At 40.8% G+C, this 24273-nt stretch overlaps 1 protein-coding gene across 3 annotated transcripts in view; it reads left to right on the top strand.

Moving 5' to 3' along the window:
- Positions 1 to 1343: 1343 nt before the first annotated feature.
- The window catches only part of LOC111217695 (protein shisa-6 homolog), a 75135-nt gene continuing 52205 nt past the window's right edge, over positions 1344 to 24273 (top strand). The window contains exons 1-4 of one of the 3 annotated variants that reach the window (XM_022739675.1): positions 1344 to 1912; positions 7237 to 7385; positions 15054 to 15149; positions 15560 to 15628. In XM_022739675.1, coding sequence (XP_022595396.1) covers positions 1344 to 1912; positions 7237 to 7385; positions 15054 to 15149; positions 15560 to 15628 — 883 coding nt within the window. Of the gene's footprint in view, positions 1913 to 7236; positions 7390 to 13780; positions 13786 to 15053; positions 15150 to 15559; positions 15629 to 24273 lie in introns of all 3 variants that reach the window. The other 2 variants (XM_022739676.1, XM_022739677.1) reach the window with 2 other exon arrangements.

Raw genomic sequence — 24273 nt, forward strand, 5'->3', positions numbered from 1 at the left:
ACCAGCATGTTTTCACATTTCCCTGAACACACACACACACACACACACACACACACACACACACACACACACGCACACACGGCTTACTGCACACTGCAACACAGGACGTGATTGGTGACTTGGTGACTTGTGAGTGGATGCAGCTTGTGCGCGCACTGACGCGTGAACATCCACCAACAGCAGCGCCTCGCCTCTACAGACAACTTCTAATACACTGTAATCTTTCTGTATGTGTTTTTTTTTTCAACACCTCCGCGAGTTATTGAGTGAAGCCCGGAGGCAATATGACCAAATAAGAGGAGGGGGGAGATGCCGATTGATAATTAACTGAGGTACCTGAATGGTGACGTGAGTGGAGGATTGGGGGGTGGGGGGTGACGAGAGAGAGAAAGAGAGAGAGGGAGGAAGAGAGAGAAGGAGAGGTGGAGGGAGGCGGGCCGGAGAGGAGAGAGAGAGGTCTTGCCTCTTGTGTTGCTGAGGCTCTTTGATTCAGTGGCAGTGGCTGAGACAACCCCGTTACCGGCCACCGTTAACCCGGTAAGTCTTCATCATCTTCTCTTCATCGTTTTATCTCTCACTAGAAAAAAAAGAAAAGAAGTTAATGCTCCGTTTCCACTCAAGAAAGTTTATGCGTAAAACGAGGCGACAAAACGCATCATATTTTTTACCCTATATGCAATTCATGAACACGGATAGTGTCTGTTATCTAGTTAAATAGCATTTTCTCATGTTTTAAGTGAAAATATGACAGAAAAAGACGGAACTTGTTTACTTTTGTGGTGCTGAAGCGCTCCAAAAAGCCGAATGGAAACTTGGGCGCTGTCCGTGGTGCTGAAAGTGTTCGCCGCTCCAGTTTTTGCCAATTATCGACCCAGATTCTTCTTTTTATTATGTCTGATGAAGTTTATAATGGATACTTAGCCTAACCTTAAGTCAAATCTACTGACTAAACCTCTCTGTGCGCGTCTCTTTTCTCACAGTGCAACTACGAGACTCGATCCTACTCAAGATCAACTGCTCATGGTGAAGAAAAAGCAGATTTCCCTGGAGGACATTGAGTCTTTCTCGCGTCTCTGCAGCCAAAATCAAAGAAGACGTCTGTCCTGTAAGAAAACAAGCTCTTTACTGGATGACAACAAAGTCTGAAGATGCACTGTGTGTCCGGTGAGCGCAAGAGCTGCCAGTCAGAGTCCGTGAGTGAAAGCTTGGCACGTAAAGGAGTACCTGCGATGAAGAAACCCGCAAGAAGCTCCACTCGGTAAGAAGTGGGAGAGTGATATTGAGAGAGAGAGAGCAGACAGAAGAGAGTGGGGGCCAAAGAACAAACACCAGCGCGTCCTCAAATGATGGGGATAAAGCACCTTCTGCTTCTTTTGATTTACTTAGACCCACTGAATGTCCTGTGCGCCGCCACCACCAACAAAAAGAGCAAAACCCCGCAGAGGAGGAACCCAAAGGTGAAGGAGGTCAACGGCAGCACCACTGCGGTCCCGGTGGTCGCGGCCGTCCCGGGGAGGATCACCCAGGTCCAGGCTCCCTCGGTCGGCGTCGTCCAGCACGACACCTGCCTGGGCTACTACGACGTGAGCGGTCAGTACGACAAAGAGTTCGCCTGTAACAACACCGACCACCGGTTCTGCTGCGGCAGCTGCTTCCTGCGCTTCTGCTGCGCGGACCGGGGGAAGCGGCTGGAGCAGAAGAGCTGCACGAACTACAACACGCCGGACTGGATCAAAACCCAGCCCCCTTCACCGGCACCAACAGGTGATACGTATGACCCAGAGCTGGACCAGACCAACACCACAGTGTACATCACCTGCGGGGTCATAGCGCTCATCATTGCCATTGGGATTTCTGCTAAAGTTGCCTATGATAAAGCCACCAAGCCTCCTCAGGAAATGAATGTGCACAGGTAAGATTCTTCTCACACATTCATTCTGGGTGATGATCAATGAAAAAGTAGAAAAAATATATTTTATCTTAATGAATTTACACTGTAAAGGTTTATCTCGGTAACTCTGGGTTTTAGGGATATCTCCAATCTTATTCTACTCATAGCAATAAAGTCTTACCAGTTTAGTAAGAAAATGCCATCAATAGTTTCCTGTAGTCAGAGTGTATTCAACGGGAGGGAAAAGACCTTACAGCTCTTCAAATAACACCGCACATATCCACAGTCTGGCACACTCTTGATCCTGTAATGAGACTTTCTCTGGCTGTCAATCCAGTCCAGTAGCTTTAAAGAGAAAATATATGTACACACAGCGGCTGTACTGGTGACTCAGCTGATTTATAGTATTCTACATAACTTACAGCCTCAATATCATACGTTCAATCCAGCCCATGACCTTTAACACAAGCCGTTACTCTCCTCCCCAGAGCTTCCCTGTCAAAAAATGTCAAGATTGTATACCTTTCCACTGTTCATGTCCCATTCTGTGTCAATCCTTGGATGGGGAGGGGGTGGTATTTTATGTCCGTTCAACCTCGGGGGGATAAAGCAAATGCCACTGAAAGCCATTATGAGTGATCACGTTCATCCTGATGGGAGTCGTGTCCTCTACAATGACAATATTTTGAAATCCTCAAGGCACCAGTGGTGGTCATTGAATTGCTCAATGAACATTAAAGCAACATAAAAAACACATCCTGTGGCCAAATTCAGTCACCAGCTGAGCACACTGCTGTATGGTGATGTCAGGAACAGACCTCAGGTAACATCATCACAACACCAAATGACTCCTTAATGTTGCCAATTATGTTTGTGTTGTATTATTTCATACAAAGAACTGCTGTTTTCTGTGTCCTGAAGCAAACACCTTATAAGCTTTGATCTGACTATGTCTCCATAGAGTCACAATTCATCTCTTTTGTTTACCCAAAACCCAGTAGGAATGATCAGATCATGAGCACAAAGAGCATTTGAAAGACCATTGGTGTCTTAATAAGCTTCACGGTGGTGTGGAGTTTGTTTTACCCTACAAATGGTGCAGGAGTGACATGAGCCGAGTGGTTTAATCAAGTGCGTGCAGACAGCTCTCTGTAAAACCTGGTCTGAAATCTTGGTTTTTGAACATTAAATAGACCTGACAGTCAGAGTCAAAGATTACTTGAGTTTCTCAGTGTTGAACCCTTCATAAACGTTGACTGATTCTGTATGACTGTATATCTGTGGTTTGATCAGATTTGATTGACAGTCGCCTAGCAACGTTTAAAGCAAACAGCCCCATAACTGTCAGAAGACTTCAATTTGACCACTGCTAAATTCTGATTGGTGCACAGAAGTACACAGTGTTACCAACCTTTTTCCAGCTGAGCCCCACCCACTTCAAACCAGTGAGAGAAAACACAAATACTGCACATACTGTAAATCTCCCATGTGAAGTAATTCAAAACTCTTTGTTCCTTTGGGAAATTATTTTCTGTTCTTGTAGAACTCATGTAGTGCAAATGAAAAAGAAAAAATTGTTATCAGAGCCTTATAAAAAGGTGGACACATCATGTAACTAGAGCTGAAATTATTAATGCATTAATAAATTATTGATTAATTTGTGTCAATCAAATAACTATTTTGATAATTGATTAATTGTCATTTTTCAACCAAAAATAGCAATAATTAGATGGTTCTACTTCTCAAATATAAGAATTCCAAGCCTTTCCTTGTCTGTCATTATAAGAAAGAGAATTATGAGCATGTTTCACTGTTTTCTAGAATTTTCTAGACAAAAAAAGTAATCAAGAAAATAATCGGTCAGTTAATCAATAATAAAACCTACTTATGTGTAACACTTCTGGCACAAAGTTAAAGCTGCATATAAGTATTTTTAAGGCATGACATGTCTATTTGCATATGAAAGGGGGTACTTGTGATGATGAGCCCATGGAGAACGTTGTAGTTCCTCACACTGCTATGGAGCTTTATGGTGACTTTCAGCTCATTGTTTTTCCTTACTGATCTGGTTCACTCTCAGCGCTCTCACACAGTGAGAGAGCAGCTGGTGAACATACAGTGGTAGAGTTGAAGATGTAGCAGCTGAAGAGCAATCTGAGAGCTTTCCCATGGGAGACCAAAAACAGAGCTAAAAGAGGGGGAATATTAGTTGAAGAAGACAAGGCTCCAAAAGCATGTTAGTGTTACTCCATAACTTTGGATGTTTGGTAAACACACAAGTTTCGCCATTATAAACTTCGAGGGTGATATGTCAGTGTTGTGTTCACAGCTTGTTTCTGCTTGCCCCAAGTGGCCAAAAATGAATTTCTTGCAGGTTTAATATTTGAGTTGTGTATGTTAGAGTAAGAAAACTGAAAACGATTAAGATGATGATTGTTTTTTTTTATTTCTATAAGGGAGGATTTATAATTTCTGTTGTGGCCTGTGGCCAGGAAGACCTGCCTGCGCTGGCTCAAATCTTGGCATCCACCGTTATATGTGGCGTTTGCATGTTTCTTATCATATTTGGATGAATTTCCTTCCACAAGAAACAAACAGTACAGGTGAAGTGGAAACCCAAAACCCAAATGTGTTTGTCTGTTTGATAGACTGCCAACTTGCACACTATTTATAGAAAGCTTTCAAAACATCTGTCCAAGCTGCCTTCTGCACCATGCATTCTGGGATACTCTCAATACCTGTTTCAGTGGGGATGGAAAGTGTAGAAAGGGATAAATGGGGGTTTAATCAGGGGTTAGGTCTGACATAAATGTTACACGTTTTCCACCCACTGGTAAAGAAAAACATCATAGTCACTTAGTCACTGCTCATATCCAAGAGTCACTTGAGTCACCTACTATTATCGAGGGTTTGTCTAGCTTCTCAGCCAGAGCCCGGATCCTTGATTTAATGATATGAAGACAATTGAGCATTGTTATGTCTCAGTTGTGAAACTTTGGTGCCTGCTGCTTTTAAAATGCCAAGAGACATTACTCAGCTCTCTCAGAAAAACACAGTGACAAGTTCTTGATAAAAATATGTCCAAATTCAGGCCCTGACAACAGCACAAAGGAATGCTTTCAGTTGATCAGTTATATATTAAATTTAAGCTCCAGTGATCACTGTAAGTGTCTTTTCAAAGGTTGGCATTTTATAACACAGCGTTAGTAAAGAACAACAAATTTCATGATGCAGCACTTTTATTTTCTATGTATGCTCTGAGAAACGAGGAGATGGTGAAGTTTACGTCTCCTTACTGCTCTTCTATCCTAGCCATGGGGTGTACTTTCAAGTGGATCTGCTTAATGCCATCTCTTCAATATGAGCTGTGGCCATGAGAGTTTAGAGAGAGGGCTATTAAATGAGGAGGCATGGCTTCTTGGGTGCTCAATAGTGTTATTCCTTCTTTTTATGATTTGTTTATTCTCACTAGCCATTTGGCGCATTGAGCAGTCATAATGATGTCTGCTGGAATAGACGTCAGAGGCTGGCAGCAGACATTCGTGATGACAGCCATGACCAAAAAGAAGTAGTGGAACATGGGATTAGCTTTATATTTGGCAAGGGTCTGCTCTTTAAAAGTGAGGAGCGTCTTTGTTAATTTCCGGTGCTTCTATAAAGTGATTTCGACTCCTACCTCTGTGACTGAGGGAACAATGTGAGCAGAATACTGAGCTGTTGGCAGACCTTTGCTGTTTGGTCTGTGACCTTCACTGAAACACAAGAAATGCCGAGTGAGAGCTAAAGCCAATGATTTGAACAGGCTGTATTGATCACCTTCTGCAGAGCAAACAGAGATGCAATTTATGCCAGCTAGGTGGTGAGAATAATGCTTCGGTCTCCAATTGCGAGACCAAGAAATTAAAAGGTAAGACGACTGTGAATGGGCAAAAATAGCAGTAGAATAAGTTCATTGTAAAAGGGACAGAAAAGGTCAAAAGTTTGTATAGGAAGTCTGGTTCCAGGATTTTACAGCCAATATTATCAGATGATTTTATTTTATCACAAATATACTTGTCTGTCCAAATGTGTTGCACAATATAAAAAAAGAAAAAATGTGTCAGTCTCAATACTTCAGGCCCAATTTTATTATTATTTTTTTTTTGATGGTAATGATGGAGCTCATCACTTAGTGCAACCGTGTGGCTCTGTGTTTTTCACAGGTTTAGGACAATAATATCCAGAATATGGAATACCAACAGACTTATACTTCTAATACTGCATTAAACCTGTAATGTTCATACTTCTCAGCAGACTCCTGTTCCTCTGCTAGTCAGATTAATTGTGGTGTTCCCCAAGGTTTGATTCTAGGTCCTCTGTTGTTTTCAATTTATGTGCATCCTCTCAATCAGGTTTTACAGAGTTATGCATTGATTTTAAAATTATGTAGCCGAAACTCAAGGCATTAAATGGCCTTGTTCCAAAATTTGCCACGACCAAAGATTTTTTTAAACTCTCATATTGATACTGGTCAGCCCAGAAAATGCAGTATTGTTTGGGCTCTATTAGGATTATAAGCATTTATGATAAAGACAGTTTCTTGCAATTTCCAAGTAATTTGACAACAATCAAAAGTACTTTTGTACTTGGGTCCTTCTGTGGTTTCATTTCTCTTGCCAAAGTTATTCTCGCTTATTTAAATATCTTATAAAAGTCGGGCGTGTTCCTGCAAACTATAGCTCCTGCTGCACTCGACATAGCAGCCAACTAGGACAATGCAAAATCAGGTCGCCTCTGTCTGTGAAAAAGAAAACGGCTAAAGTATGCTCATCCTGGAAGGGAAATGCTATTAATATACTGTATATCTCCCAAAGTCACAGAGTTATAGAAAAGTGGACTGTGTGGTTGCTTTAGGTTGACATTGACACAGTTAAATTGCCCTTTCATTTCCTTTAAGAAAATGCAGCGCTGGCACTCCATCTCACAAACTAACCTAGCCTCCAAAAGTTGGAAATGGTGTTGCTGAAATATCGCTTTTATTTTGTGGCTTCAAAGAAGAGACACTAAGTTAACTCTTAATAAATGGGCTTTGAGCTCCAGTCCAGCACAAATAATAGAACGTGTCTGTACCTTGTGTACCTTGCTATTGAAAATCTAACTCCTTTGTGACTGTGGTTGTAATTAGGATTTCCACTCTGCCTTGCTCCAAACCTCTATGATTCAAATTTGAGCTGTAGCTGAATAAATGAGGAAGACCTTCAGGGGGATTGTTGTGGAGGAAAAAAAAAGAGAAGATGCTAGTAATTGGAAAAGGGAAACATTTCAGTTTAAACATTTTTTTCTTTATTTGTGTGATTTCCTTTCAGAGCCCTGGCAGATATTCTGAGGCAACAAGGACCAGTCCCAATATCTCAGTATGAACATGAAAACATTGCAGCGATTGATGGGTCACCCAAAGACGAGACGCCAGTCAGAACCTCGAAGAACCATTACACACCTGTTCACACCAACCACGGTAGGTAACACTGCTTTGATACAGCTCAATCGCTCAGACTGAAATAGAGTATGTTTGAAAGCCAAATAAATGTGTCCATTTATAAATCCAACTTTATGTTATTGGGATGGTGTAAAGCTTACAGTGTGTGTTGTAAGGAGCTAATCTGCCACAACGTCCTTTGATTGACATCCTCTGAAATAGATGGATGTGCTGTGAATCTTAAGCTTTCCCCTCAATATTTCTTAAGAGGAAACGTATAAGAAAATACATAGCGAATTAAATACAAGGCCCTGGTTGACTTCTCCTCTCCCTCATGCTGTGGTCCCATAAGCCTACTCAGCACTGGCTCAAAATTGAGATGCAAATTATCATCTTCTGCTGGAGACACACGCTTTTTGTCCAGAGATAATTCTGTCGTGCAACGCTGTTCCTCCTACTTTTATCCGGTCGGTCTCCAGATCCCTGCTCCAGGGATCAGCTCGTTTGCTAAGTGCCCTAGTATGGTGTCCCAGATTCAACAGTGTAATGTTTCACTTTCGTGTCACCCTGCCTCCACCCTCCCTCTCCTCCAGCGCCACCACCCAACATGGAGGGAATGTGTCAGAGGAGAGCTGATACAGACTGAACTGCAGGATGTGAGCTGCTTTTCTCCCTTTTCTGCAGCAGAGTGACGTTAGAGTATATCACTGAAATGGAACAGCCCAGCCAAGTTGGGACAGAGTAGATTACTACAAGCTTGGTCAACAATTCGGCTGGTCTTAAATTATTTTTTCTTCGTGTTATGTCTGCAATATTTAAAGTAATATCATTTTCAAATAAATTATGTTCCCTTTCTTGGTCTCTATTAACTCCACTCTGTTTTGAGACTTGACTTTAAACTGGATCACGCTTTGAAACACAAATTGTGAGCAAGGGGAAAATTTTTAGAGTCTTATAACCAAATCACTCAGTTTATATTAAAAGTCTCTATTGGCAATAGATTCATTAAAGTTAAACTCAATTCTTTATTTATCCATCACTTTTTACAAAATAGTAATTTAGCTTCAAATATGCAGTATTAATGGGATTCAAGACAGTTCAGAAAGTCCAGTAAAGGACAAAATCCATTATAAAACAAAGGTTTGTTTGCAATAAGCAAAAGCAGAAGTGGGAGAACAAAAATCCACCAAGTGTGGACAAACAGAGAAAATAGTGCCACTAAGACTGAATTATCAACCAGGCAAAATTGGTGACTGCCCCAGGGCCCCAAAAACTTTGGCTATAAGTTGGTGGTAATTAAATTTATTGCAAATGTGTTTGATAATCCTGCTGCATGCACCGCTAAAGCACATTATCAACTAAAATGATTGGCACCACCTGCATCATTACTTGTTGTTGTTAAGGCAGTAGACAGGCCTTGAATAAAAGGACTTTATTTTGCAAGTACTGTATATATTGTGCTTAATTTGTGCAATTTACTGAATAAACTACAAACTAATTACTAGGTGGAGAAATTTGGGGCTCAATGTGGGCCCACAGCTCATATTTGTCCCAAGGCCCTCTAGTGGGTTGATAAGAATAGGCCCCACCTAAAAGAACTTAAACTTCATCCACAGAAAACACAAGAAATACTGTCACCATACTGGCCAAACTGATCGACACCTGAGAGAGCAACACCAAAGCAATGACTGCACAGCAACAAAATCTGAATGGACACCAAATAAAATGCTGCAGGTTTTAAATTCAACTCCTCCAAGCCATCCACATAAAACCTTTATTGAGCCTAATTTACCTCGACCAAGAAGTGATGTGCATAAAAATGTCTTTCATGCAAAAGGAACATGACATTATGGAAGATTCCCAACCTACAAATACTACATTTTATTTCTTTGAGCAGTGTGAGAGCAGGAATATGTCAGCATGACTTTTTTTTTTATACTTGCTCATCTTTGTGTAGCGCTGCAGCATTAGTATCAGCAGCAGCAAGGTGTCTGGACCTTGAACACATATCAAAAAAGAAAAGAACAAAGAAGCTTTCCTATTCAAACCTATTACATGGCCTTTAAAAGATACTATATGTAAGTGTTTGCTATTGCTAATTGCTGTGCACTCATTTTTTTAAAACTTGAAAGTTACAATACGCACATGACCTGTGTTTCTATGAAAGTTCAGATGGCTAGCTAAACATTAAAAAGTCAAAAAGGTGTGTGCTCATGTTTGTGCCCATGCAGAATCTTATTTTAAAGCCCTTCTTTTTCTACATTATTAATATATTTTCAAATTTAGTTAAGGATTTTTTTTACTTTACTACATGTTAGCTGGATAGTTGATCGCTTGCTGAGACAGTATTTAGTTCAGTATTTACTTGAGGTCTAGATAAAAGTTAATATTAAAAAGAGAAGGGTTTCCAATCGCTGTATGTTTACGACCCTGATGGACTTTGCCTATGTGGCAACAGTGGTTGTGTTTTTCTTCACAAACTCGCCTTTGCACCTTTCTTTGACCTCTTTATATTTCCCCATCAAGGCCAAGGATAAGTGCTTGGGAGAAGAAAATGGATTTTGAAAATGCTGTGACTGTACAGATCCACTTCAGGTTTATAAGATGGCCCTTATGAGGGCACCTGGCAGCTACAGCACTCCTCTGGTCTGAAACCATCTCCTGGGTCACAGCAGCAGATCAGAGTTAATGGGTGAAGAGAATAAAGATAGATTTGAGTAGATTTTTTTGGGACACTGATAACACCAGTATAGTTCACATTCTTTTATGCTCAGAGGCCACTCTCATTTGATGGTGTCCTATATGTAGTTCACTTCCTTTTTTCAATCACTCCACTATAAAACTCCCCTTCAAATAATAATTACAAATGAGCCAAAGAGAGCAATTTTATAGCGTTTCCAGCACAAGGGGAAGAAACAATAAAAAGAGGCTGATGACATGCAGCAGCAGTTGGTTTCTGGAGTTGAACTCAAAACAAGAGGAGTGCATGATGTGAACTCATCCCACTTTCAGAAGAGATATTATATTTAGATGTAACGCTGATATAGTGCGTCTTCTGGTGTGGATGGTACTCCTCCACAACTGTCCTAGAGTGAGCATTATCGCTTTCAATTTCCCAGAGTTCTGTTCTCGTCTCTCATTTTGTGCTCCAAAGTTTCTATGATGCTGTGAAAATAGGCGACAAATGTCTTCCTCACGTCACGGGCAGAGAATGGAATCATCCCTGTAGGACACTTGCGGCAGCTGGGTTCATTTTGAGTTTTAAAACCCTTCAGAAGTTGACTCTAAAATGATATGAGACCAACTTTGGGATGAAGTTTTCAAAGGATGACGTCATGTTACGGGGATGATGAGTCTGCATATCTCAGGCTGCCAGTAGATTGACAATTAGGAGACTGTTTTCATTCAACTAAAAACAAGATTTACATTCTGTGATTTGGCCCCATCATTTTACTTGACAAAGAGTACGTTATTCAAGTCAGTTAGTTCTTATGCGGAATCATAACAGAAGTTATCTCAGGGCACTTTTAGATAGAGGAGATCTAGACCGTACTCTTTATAATATTAATTACATTTAACATTACCCCATGAAAAAGGTCAAAACCACGGGCATTAATCTGCTGCTGTCACAGCCTCCACTCTCCTGGTTTTGGGCTTTCAAACAGATTTTGGAAACTGGGTCTTGCTCCCATCCATCCACAAGAGAATCAGTGAGGTCCAACACTGATGTTGGCACCTAGCTCACAGATGTTCCAGATCATTCCAAGAGTGTTGGATGGGGTTCAGGTCAGGACTCTGCAGCCACCACAACAACATACCAAATTGTGAAAACCATGTCTTTATGGGCCTGGCTTTGTGCTGAGAGGCAAAATGTTATTGAATGCTGCATTGAAGGAAAAGCTTTGTTTTTTTGGAAATGTGAATGAAATTTGCTTCCTTGGCCAGAGTCAGACGAGAAGATTGATACCACCTTCATAAATATGAAGCTACAGCCATAGTTTAGTTCAGCATACATACTAGAAACAACAAGCCTGGCCCTGTCCACTGGTAACAAAATCTATCTAATGACAACCAGAGGAGAAAATCACTGCTCCTATCCATAGAAATAGTCCCACACATAACCCTGTTGATGCTTTATTTTTGTTGTTTTGACACTGATTTTTATGTGGATCAAACAATCATGATGTATCTTTTATTTGTTTATTAGTGGGCTTTAATGAGTGTTCAAACTGAATGTGAAGCAAAAGACGTATAAACCTCTTCACCAGTTGAAAATGATTCAAATAGCAAAAATTTGGTGCGCATCTTGGGACTATAGTATAAACTATAAATGTGCTTGAAATACAGTACCTACAAAGATGAGGAAAAAGGAGAGACTGGAAAGAACGAAAGAGTTCTTTGAGTTACTGGTAGATTCGTTTAGTTTCTGCTAGACCAAGACAGTTTAGTTGTTCCCCTCCTGTTTCCAGTCTTGATGCTAAGCTAAGTTAGACATGACATGAGATGACATGAGAGTGGTATAATCTCATAAGAAAATTATCATTTTGTTTTCCAAAATGTCAAATGTCTTTCCTTTATTGGAGCTATCGGGCTCAACCATACAGTATATACATGACCCCCTGTAACTCCCACCCTACATGACTGGAGTGCAGAAATGTGCAGACTCGACTCACTAATTTGATGACTGTTTACTTTTCCCTGAAGGCCAGTTCAAACATTACTCTGCAAATTTCACTGTTATCAGGATATTTGAGTTTTTATCTCTGAAATAAAACACTTCATCCTTCATTCATGAACATAAGATGAAAAGTGTGGTTATTCATTATGGAAAGAAGATAAGGCAATTTTGAGGAACGTTTCCAGAGATAATAAGGGGCTATAGGTTTGTACTGGCACACGGGAGCAATTTATATCACAGTCAGCATCTTCAACTACCTGATTTCAGCTCCACGGTGCCGTCCTTGGAGCATGCGGAGGTTATGATTCATCAGCATTTCACCCTAGGAGGCATCACTGATACACTACTTTATCATCTACATACATACATACATACATACATCACTGTTGCTGTGTAAAAATAAATCCCTGGATACAGAAAAAAAATATCAGTTCCTTTCTTTGTATATTTATCGATTTCTTCGAAGGTCTAAAATTAACAGCGACAAGTGCGTCATAGTACGTCAGTAATCGGTTTATAGTCATCCTCTGGGTTTGATAAAAGAAACAAACAAGCTGTGGAGCTGAGGCTTCAGTGCCAAGCTTTGGTGTGATGAAGACCAGGCCTAATGGTCCCAGGTGCTCTTCCTCATTATGATAATTTGAAATGCTGTTCGATCTCAGCTTCCCAAGGCCCAAAGGTCTGAGTGATGCTATTGACTTTGAAGTGGTTCCTTGGAGAAAGAGGCATTTAACTGTTCGCGAGTTAATGTAGAGAAAGGAAGGGGGAGAAGCTATTTGATAAACCAACTCTCCAGATGTGGGATTTTTTTTTGCTCTTATTCTCTCAGTTCTTGGACGCTACATTCATTTATTCCCTTTGTAGACTTGTCTATGATTGGCAGGACAATTGAATGTTGTCAGGGTGCTAGCAGGCACCTTGTCTTGCCCCTTGTGTTCATGCTGTACTGTCAATTACAGCAGTGGTTCAGAGGAGAGTTAACAGTGATGTGGTACAAATTGCATTACGGAGTGATCTCTTAACACCAGGGAAATCCAAAAGGCTGTATACCTGAGGTGTACCGCATTGCATCCTTACACATAACCCTCCAAAATCTTAAATGGGGCTGAAATCGATTTTAAAAAATCAACTGTACCAAAACCCAATAATCTTCCCCTTGAGGAGCCAAAAGTACCGCAATTTCACTGTCCAGTTAAATTTAATATTTCACTCACTGTGAAGAAAGAGCAGGAATGTTTGATAAATGGGCCCTGAAACCTGCAGACAGCATCTCTGGCATCCTTAAGCAATACATATTGACAAGCTGATGATCCCACCTGAGAGTCAGTTTCGTCAGTTATGCCATTTTAGCTCTGTTTAGTATTCTTGTCATCTGTGGCTGCTCTTTTATAAAATGGCAGAAATGACTTGGGGGTTGAGTACAGATACTTCTCAATTTTAAAGCCCAGTCACACCAGCATTTAAAATAGTGGAAGCTTGCATTAAAATCAGTTCATTTGAATGGAATTTGCCTCTATTGGTGAATTCGCTCATTGGGGAAAAGTGAATGCAAGTGAATCCTTAATGTTGAATTAAATTTTTGTGAACTTTGTCAATCAGATTGTGCTGTTGACCACTTACAAATGTCTTCACAGTGTAAACCAATGAGGGATCATAGAGCCAAAGATTCCAAGATGGCAGAAGCTATCATTAAAAATTCTTCTTTAAATGATATCCTTAGTGTTACTTCACATAAAATCACGGGACAATTGAACAGCCCAGGTTTATGTCAAGCCTTAGCTACCGTTGCTATAAAGTGCTGCAGAAATGAGTCCTAAAGCCGGGAAATGAGTTAACATTTTTGCACCTTGGGTTTGCTTGTCCTGAAGTCAATGGGTTTTTTGAATGAGATTTTGGTTCGATGCTTGAAATAAGGTCTGTGGTTAACACAAGCTCAAGACATTTTCAGATTGTATACTACAACATAAAATACGTCAGCAAATACCCCAGGTGTGATTTCTTTAAGCTATTGCTTCTCCCACAAAAAGGCTGGTTGCTAAAAAGTGGCTAAATGAGACTACAGAGGTTATCAAGGACATTATATGTCATCACAATGAACACGAAAACTGATCTACTCACCAGCCCACATTTACAACCTTGTTGTGTTCATACTCGCGCTTTTGCAAACTATCACTAACTTTGTAAGAGGAAGGCTTTTGTAGAAGTAATAGCTAAATCAAACTACTAGTTGGAAGTGTAGTGGTGGTGACATTGAAGTCATGTGACTGTGGTGTAGTTCGTTTATAGCCTAACATCAGCTTTTTACTTCTTGATGATTGTGATTATATACAGTATAAGCTTCAAAAATCAGAAAAGCAGTGTTCATTTATGAAAATTATCTCCCTGAACAAAACATGTAGGTATCAAAAACTTTTGTTTGTCATAGAGCTTATTTTCATAGAAACATCCCATTGGCTGTTTGTCAGTTGAACCAGGGTGATGCTAACTTCTGGGTTGGCCTACAAATATTCGTCATCCATGAAGCACAATGGAGACAAGACGGAGAGAAACAAGTCAGATGCACAAATTACAAAATGTTTGTTGTTGAGTTTGTCAACATCAATAAATTAATTTAACCTTGCGTTAAGATTGTGTTGCCAGTTTTTATCAACACTGTAATCTTTAGTAGCGACCTAGTGTTGCTAGCAACGCATAGCAACGCAGTCTTGGTGATTGGATGATTTTTTGCTCAAATGCACCATCGGAATCGTACTTAATTTCTCCCTTTAAGTTTTTATGCACACACGTGCAATTATGTCTCTTAGATAGATATGAAGTTATTGTCCTGTTAGTGGCCAACCTTACCAGCTTGCTAACTGATCAACACCTCTTTATTAGATAAAACAATGTACAATCCTGACATGGATAAGTGAATTTCTCTGGGCCACTTCCTGGTGTGACCAGGCCTTCAGGCAAAAAGAACACCAAAGCTTTTCAGCCCTCGAATATTTTGCTGACATTTTCTACCATTGTTTTTTTTGTCTTCCCAGGGCACTATGGGAAAGAGACCCTGCGCAGTGGAGGCCAAGACATCCACAACTTCATCTCCTCTGGGTTTGTGACACTCGGACGTGGCCACTTGAAAGGTAAAGCCCATCCTCATTATCTGTTCTTCACTTGACAGTGCCATGAAAACCAAGTTCAGAATAATAATAATAATAATAATAATTTCACTCGCAAGGCTACTGTGCCATGCTGTCATCCGCTTTCTGCCAAATGAATGTGCACAGGACTGTCATTTCAGCTCAGTACTAGCTGGACATTACTATACATAATGGCTTGAAGTGACATCTTGCAAAGTCCACACACACATTTATTATCTATGGTTAAATCCACACTTCCAGTGACAAAGTAACACTTCCAGGCAGTGGGGATACAGCATGGCACAGTAGCAGATTTCCATGCCATTGTCTTCCTTTGGAGATCTAATAAATGAGAAGCAGTGTTGGAGTGAGAATGAGCTGTAAACAAGAGGCTTGTTGTTGTGTTTTTACAGCGCAGCACTCCATAGATGAATCAGGGCAGATGTCCTGGCAGGGCGATCTGGACATCCCCATCTCCTACGGTACGTTCTCCAAATGTTCTGCTTTCCTGCTGGGGAGAAAGCCACACAACCTGCTTTCTGCTCGCACCTGATAAGAAAAGTCGCTCACACTTCACACACTCACACACACACACACACACACACACACACCCACACACACACACACACACCCACACACACACACACACACCCACACACACACACACACACACACACACACCAGTTGAGTGCCCTTGGCCGATAATCACAACACAGTCACTGGACGCGGAGTGCCAGAGTCGTAATATTTTATTTATTTCTTACAGTGGGTGGTTTCGTGAGCCAAACTATTTCCAATAGTGCTTGTTTGACAGCAGGTTTGAATTAATGCAATGCCCTGCAGTTAAGGTTTATTTAGATGACTTCAATTGTATTCTATTATAGTGTCAGGTATCAACAGGGCTGCTGTCATGATTAATAGTGTGAGTGTAGCCACCTGTGAACACTTTTTCTCTTTTTATTTTGTTAGTTTTTTATTTTGTCTGCAAGGTAAGTAAATATTTGATTCAGACACTCCACTCATTGAGCGCTACAATCTGATAGAATCTAATTTATTAATTCATGGTGGTCGCAGTTCAGCCACAGTATGCCTTCAGAGTTTGAGAGTTTTCTGTTTCCAGCTCTTCTACTTGTTGTAGAGGTCTTTATCACGGCTGAGGTTTTAAAAGCATTTGCTTGAATCTGAATCCTGTTTTGGATCCATGCATTGAATCCTAACTATTTTGAATCCCTTACTGAATCTGTAGATTCCACAATCTGAAAATGAGCTGAGCAGCAGGAGATATGAAATGTTGATTAAATATGTATCTGATACGTTACAATAACCAGGTGGAGCCTTGGAGCACCTTATTTTTCACAAGCTACTCAATCCAAATACTGGAGCTCCTGATCCTTTTATACTGATCATCCTGAATTACTGACATAACATGAATAAATGTTTAACTGGAAGATTATAGCAACTGAAGCGGGTTGACTACTTAAGGAATATTAAATTAGTCTGTAGGCCATGCTGAACTTCAAAAACACCATCTACTTGTGATTGAAGAGAAAAAGTCACACAATATTTCTGCCTGGTTTGCCCCTGAGTTTTTGAAACTTTATTCATACCTGTCAGTATATGGGATGTTTCCCTTGGGTCTGTTTTTCTCTGAACACAAGTTATTGTTTCTGCTTAAAATGACAAAAACGTATCTAGTGTTTCTTAACTGCTGTGCCTAAAGGTGTTTCTCTTTAGGAAATGGTTGTTGCAGGAAGTGTATTTTGTTGAGCTGATGAATGGGTTTGCGATAAAGGCCGTGGATCACTTTAAGCTGAAGTTTTGCATAAACCAGCTTCACACAATCAACAAAAACTTGTAGGGAAAAAAAGCTACCCAAGATGACCAATCACCGTTCAGTGGTATCCCCATACATACACTCTGTAGCTGCACCATGAAGTTAAATGAGGAAATGCACACCGTATTATTTTAAAGGTGGTTAAATATGTTTGACATTACAGTTACTTTAGATGGTTGCACTTACATACGCAACCATTCTGTCAGCAGGACCTCTTAAAAAAAATAAAAAATAAAAAATGTGGTGGGTATAAGAATTAAAATCAGAGGTGAGGGGCCCTTTGAGAAACAACGCTGAGGACACGTAACTCACCTTGATACACGATACTCGTAAAGAAGTGACAGATATTCATTGCTGGTGATGAGTTAAAATAAAAACCTCAACCCTTAGTGTCATCATTTAAAGAAAGCAATGATATGAAATAATATCAATATTCTCCCCACAGTGTTTAAGTTTAAGTTAAACGCACACAAAATTTTGAAACAACACCTTGAAGCAAATAATGAACAGCAGGTCTGAAAACAGCAAATGTCATCTTTCATGTAGCGGGTGAACTGCAGGATGAATCCTGTCAAACAAAGGCTAATGTTTTAAATGTTGTGTGAGGCAGTGACTCTCTCCTGACTGTACCTGTCACCCTCTTACTGCACCTATTAGGTGACAAGCTTTAGCGGCCTGATGGCGATGGCTGTCACTTCAAAGCGGAGGTCCTGTCAGCCTCCATCGTACATGTCTTAGTTTAACAGCTGGCTGTCGGCAGGCTCTCTACCCCTTCCCCCCTCCCACGCCTCCTGTCAGGAGGAAGCAGACTGACAGATGTGCACCATGTCACTGCTGACTGCATCCTGCCCTCGCTCCAACACTGCTGTTTAAACACAGAACATGTTATTGCTGTAGATAGTAGATAATATCTACAGCTAACATATCAGCACAGGTCATCTGATTCACCCCCCACTGGGTTCATTATTCTGGTTTGATGTGAAGAGGTGGAAAATTGTTAAGTACATTTACTCAGATACTGTATTGAAGTAAAGTACAATTACAAAAAGGTACTTGTATTTAACCTCATTTTGAGGGAACTCTTGTAATTTTCACTTTACTACAACTCTTCCTTCTGTCCTTACTCCCTCCTTTCTTCAGTTTCCCTTGTTCTTTCCTCACTTTATCTATACCTTTTGTCCTTCCGTCTTTCCTTAAATATTATACTGTTCACTCCACTATATTTATCAGGTGATGGTGAAAACAGAAAATATAGCTAATAACTTATCTTATATACATTATATACATTTCCTTCTTCCTATCTTTCCATGCTTCCTTCTCCTTTCTTCCCTCCTTTTACCCTTGTCTTTCCTTATGTCCCTTTATATTATTTTTTCATCATCAGGGGGGTGTTTACAAACAGTGTTGCCAACTAAGCACCTTTGTCACTCGATTTACCAACTTTTCAGACCCTTTAAATTACTTTTTCAAGACATCACCTTGTGACAAATCTAGTGACTTTTTGGACAAACTTCAGCTGCTTTGCATAGAAGAGAGTCACCAGAAGTATTGCCCCATGAGTGTGAGGTTGGTCTTTCCCTCCACAGGCAGACCTCTCTATGATGGCTGCACGGCAGCTCACGTTAGTCAATCCTTCCTTCTTTCTTTTTATCCCTTATTCCTCCTGTCCTTGCTTCTGTTCTTCCTGCTTCCCGTATTTTTTCTTCTTTCCTTTCATTTCTTCTTCAACCGATATGCAAAAAATTAAATACCCAAATGCGAGGACAAGATTTTGACACGTTTGATTATTTCATGAACAAATAATAGCAGTCAGATGTTTTCCTCTATCAAATTCATGACTTGTGTTTGTAAGAGTGTTTCTGTTATTGCACATTAAAGGCTTTGAGTAACTGCAGCCTGTCCTGGCTGCTTGTGTTTGCCTTACAGCACTGGGCTCTTTAGGCAAACACCACGTTTTACAACTGTTCCTCTTAAATCCACTATTTTTGTACACAACCACGTCTGAGTACGAACGGCTATGACCTCAAACTCAATTGTGTGTGTGTATGTGTGTGTGTGTGTGTGTGTGTGTGTGGGAGTGTTGTAGTGAATGGAACAGTACAAACAGTCCAGATTCATATCTACAGTTTGTACGTGAGGGCTAACAAGCTGCTAAACAAAGCTCCAAGTAAATGTTATTATTAATATTCATGCACCTGCGATACATCACGAACCTGTGAGCTTTGTGTGAATCCACAGAGACACACCGTCACCTACCTGCTCCAAGTGTTTGGCTCATAGACTAAAGTGAGATGAGATATGGATTTATGTCTGATATCAGTGGCTGCTGGGGAGGGAGTGGTGTGTTCACTAGCCCTGCCTGTCCATCTCTGTTCCCTGTGATGGATTGTCTGTAGTGAAGCGGCCATTTAACAGCTCTAGACTGCAGTGGGTTTATTTTGGTGGAAGGCAGAGCGGCTGCCACAGTAGATGTTTGAGCTGAATGAGATTCCTCAACCTGAATGAGAAGCTGTGTGTTGATCAATAGTGGCTGAGATACTTTGTGTTGCAGTGAGATTCATATCTGTCTCCTGGTAAGAAAGGAGTATTTCTTTGTCTAACATGCAGGGGTTTCTGGAGACAGTTTTGTCTCCTACAGAATCAGGTTGGTGTTTTCCATCCCATTATAATACAAAAACCAACTACAGCAACAACTCTCTGACTTCTGTATAAGAGAAAATTTGAATGGGTCTATTTTCAGCCGTGGAACAACATGCATCTGGTGCTTGAATTAGTTTTTACTTAAAATTGAGCAAGTTTAACAATAATTTATATATATATATATATAAATATATTTTTCCCACTGTCCACTGCACCTTAAGTCAAGACAATTGTATGTAAATAGCCCAAATTCATAGTTTTTTTTTTTCCGCCAAATCAGAAAGTGAGTGTTCATTTTTAAAAATTAGAAACTGCTGTTGGACCCTCAGTCCAAAAGCCACAGGTTTACAATTATATAAAAATGGGGAGAGCAACAAACCATCAGGGAATGTTCAACTTCAACAATTAATTATCTAAAGAGTCTAGAATCAAGAGTTGTTGATTCACTGCATTTATAGCCAATAGACTAATTGTTTCCACAGTGTTTCTGAAACAAACCCATCATATCCACAAAGATGTCCGAGGTTAAACTTAAACCCACTGTGTCCAGCATCTCCCAGACATCTCGTGTACAAACATTCCCCCTCGTCCTCGGGGCTTATTCATCTCCCCTCTTGTCTTCTCCGCCTGTGGCATCCACTGATGTGCATCCTGCTTAATTACTTTTTCATGAATTGCTCCCTGTTTTTCCTCCTGAGGGAATTGCTTAAACCCCCACCCCCTCCTCATCCCAATCCACTTAAGGTGACCTTGTCTTATTGGGACGCACTGCTGCAGTTACCCACACCTCCCCGTGCTGTAATCCCTCCAGACCCACAGTGTGTCTGTGCATGGGCTTGTGTACAGCTGTTTAGCTGAGTGTGAGTGCAAATGGAAGGGTGGGGGGGTGGGGTGTGGGGGTTGCAGTGTGCCAAGTAGGTATCACTTGCCCAGTTTGCCTCCATTACTGAGTCCTTATGTGTCCCTGCCTTTAAAGCTGCTGTTAGTGGCTCTGAACTCGAGCAGACGGTAACTGAAAACCTTGAACCTGAGAATCGCTGATCAATAAACCACGTCACATGACATCATCAGCACACTGCACACTCATGTTTACCAACCTGACTATGATGCTTTTATATTGTTCAAAGAGATTGAATGGTGGTGAGTCAAGCCCCTCCAGGATCAAGTGCTTGCTCACCGATGCTGCTCGATATCCACTCTTCAGTTTTTCACTTGGTGTGGAAAGACGAGCATCTGCAACCAATATTTCATTTGTTACCCACACAGTGTCACCTCTGGGTGCATTGGGTGCTCCTGTCTGTTGCAGCCCCCAGTTTGTGATTTAAGCTGATTAAGTTGAATTATTTTAACATCTGCATTTGCACAGCTTCTTGCTGCTTTGATTGCCTGTGTAGTTCAAATATTTATGGGCTGGTGTTCTTGTGTTAAAGTCTCCTGAAGGAATTTGTAAAAAGGGGTGAATAGTTTAGATGGATTTCCCCCCCCCCCCCACAAGAAAGTGCATGAAAAGTAGACAAAATGGAAAACAAATTAGTTAAATAGTTGTGCTGCAAAAGTTAAATGATGGAGGCACATGTATGGATGTGTGTGATCATACTTTGATTTCTGCTGTCTTGCTTGAGTTAAATTAGACCAGCATTGTTGTGACATCACAAAATTACAGAAGTCCTGATGGCTCAATTTACGGCTCAGTTTCTGAATACAGGCTGTGTGCAATTTTCTGTGGACTGATCACTTTGATACTTTCACAGTATTAATATAGAACACAGACCTTTTTATTGACTATAACCATGATCTTTCCGTAACCCTTCTTATGACTTAACCAGTTCATGCACTATAATTACAGTTGTTCTCTAACATTAACCAGACTGTAGATGTGATGAACAGACATTGTATAAAGCAAGATTTTTATTTTTTTATTTTTTTTAACGTCTTTGTGTGATAACTGACAGTAGAGAGATGACAGGAAGCAAGGGGACAAACACCATCAAAAAGGTTCACAGTTGGTCAAGAACTGCAAACATTGTGACCTTACAGAACTACAGGGCTCCTATTAACGAGGTAAGAAAGTTTTTGCTAGTCCCGCTGTGCCCTTCCCACTTAGACTTTGTCCCATCCCAACACTTTATCAAAAATGCGCTGCAGTGGATACAGCAGCTGAGGTACACTCTCCACAGGTGGTGAAAAAAAACAAACTGATCTGCTATATAGGGTTTTGTCTTCTACACATTTAGCTGTTCTGTACTATTACTACCACCTAGGAGCTAGAGCTCATCTCACAGCAGGCTGCATACTCACAGCAGGCTGCATACACACAGCGCGGCATACCAAACAAAATGGCTGACATGTGGTGGGATCGAGATGTGGACACTGAGTCACAACTGCAGCTTTAAGTCTTGAGACGATCAAAGCATTCAGACACAAAGACAAGGCATCAGATAGAGTGAAGCAGCAGTGAAAGCTTTACCCCTGCAGCCTTCTGTCACAGGACTGTGAACTTTTCATCCTGGTGATTTGTGTGACAGTGGAAGCACGTCGCAGCCCACGCTGGGTCAGACACACACACACACACACACACACACACACACACACCTTGCAAAGCTGAGCATTTGGACGAAACACAACTTTCAGATGCAACTAGAAGAAGTTCTTTTTTCTGCAGAGGGTTGAGAAACAGAGAAGAGGCTGAAATATTTATCAAGTTGCCGGGGTCATGCAGGAGAGCAGGAGAGTAGGCAGTTGTTTGAGATTAGAGAAGCAGGTGATAACAAGGTTAAATGAGACACTCGCTGCATTTTGTGCTACTGCAGAAAAATAAATGTGTATTTATTTCAAACAGTAGGCTAATTGGTGTATTTGCATAAGGCTAGAATCACATTTTCATTGGAAAAAAAAAATGCAGTTTTAAAACAAGATGCCAGTAAAAACATTTGTCTCTAAGCGGAATCTGCTGCACAGTTAATATCATTACCCTCACGCTGCCAATTTTTTTTCAGAAGCAGCTTTATATCATTATTATGCTTCAAAGAAAAAATAAAAAAAATAAAAAAAACCCTCCACATTTAATGAATAAATGCATTTATTTGCTGCTTTTATGTTTTGGAAATAGACGAATCAAATGAAATCAGTAGCAGCTACTGAATCAAGAATAAAGGACAATCAGAAGGTCATACTCGTGTAGAGCTTTGTGATTTTACAATATTGATATCACAATATGTATGCAAATCTGCATTTGACATTTTAAATTGATTAATTAAACAGGCTATGCACACCTGCACAGGTGATTTCAGTCATGAAGCTGTGCTGGGTTTATGTGAGGTCGCCTAAGACGATAAAGAGACAAGAATGATAAGTGTGCAAGCTGTACATTTTCTGCTCTGCTCTAGTTTTAGCAGAACACAGGCAACGAGAAGAGGCTTAATAAAAAAGAGAAAAAAAAAGAGTTTTATTTTCACTGAAGCTGAAGAGTTGTGGCAGGTCTGTTGGAGCAGAGAGGAAGCTGAGCTTGTCTGGGGATGGGTGGGGTGGGTAAGGCTGGTGAGTCTGGAGCTGGTGGGGCAGAGATTGGTTGTGGATGAGGCAGGATCGAGCGGTTAGGGCTTGCAGGGTGGAGTAGTCAGGCGCTGAAGCAGACAGAGACAAACCAGGGGCGGAGAGCAGAGACTGGTGGCAGAATGATTCTGGTGAGAGGAAGGGGAGCGCAGCTGAGCGAGGCAACACTAGAGTTTTCAGAGAGTTGTTCCTGAGGCGGCGTCTGAGGCAGAATTTACAAACTTGCAAACAAACAGTGTTGGCTGAGTCACAGCGCCACTGGTAAAGAGCTCAAACAGGCTTAAATACAGGAGAGGCTTGTAGAGTTGATTGGATGATGAGCAGCAGGTGTGCAGAACACAGACCTGTTCGTAGCCACACCCAGCAGGACACACACACACCCACACACAAACAGGGAGAGAGACAAACCGGGAACAAACAAGACACACCAGGGAGTGCAAAACAAAGGGAACTTGCCTCACCATAACAGGAGAGTGAGAGAGAGAGAGACGTCAAACAGTCTGTACACGGCCATATAGTCATGAAGAAACAGTCATATTCCTCCTCTGTTGCCCCGCACTTGGCCCTAACGAGGGATGTGAGATCATGGTAATGATGTTGGAAATAAATAAAGGTTGTGCAGAGGGATTTCAAAATGCAAACACTGTATGATAGAGATGCTGCAATTTGCCGCGTTGTAGTGTATAGGGTGATACCACCTCATTAATTTCCAACCACACTGCAGCAGTGTTTCAGTTGGTCGATCATGTGAATCCGCATCGTCAGAGCCGAACAGAAGTGAGCTCTGGGTCTGCTGAAGCTTACTGAACATAACACAGACACAAGAAACACATGCATGAATTTATAGGCTTCAACTCTCTGAATTTCTTGACTTCAACTGAAGTGAAAGGAAGATGGAGCAAACATTTGCAGGACAGAAGTGCAGTGTAACCGTACCTTGAGAAGAGGTCTTACCAGGCCTTTACATTTTGTACAATAAAAAAAAACACTTTGTTTAATTTTTACTAATTATTGAATACTATTAACTGCAAACTGCATTGATTTGGACAACAACATTTTGTAAAAAGAAAGCATGGTGTGAGCACTTCATGATACGGTTCT

This window comes from Seriola dumerili, unplaced genomic scaffold, assembly GCF_002260705.1.
Source record: "Seriola dumerili isolate Sdu_G_001 unplaced genomic scaffold, Sdu_1.0 BDQW01000044.1, whole genome shotgun sequence".
NCBI lineage: Eukaryota > Metazoa > Chordata > Actinopteri > Carangiformes > Carangidae > Seriola > Seriola dumerili.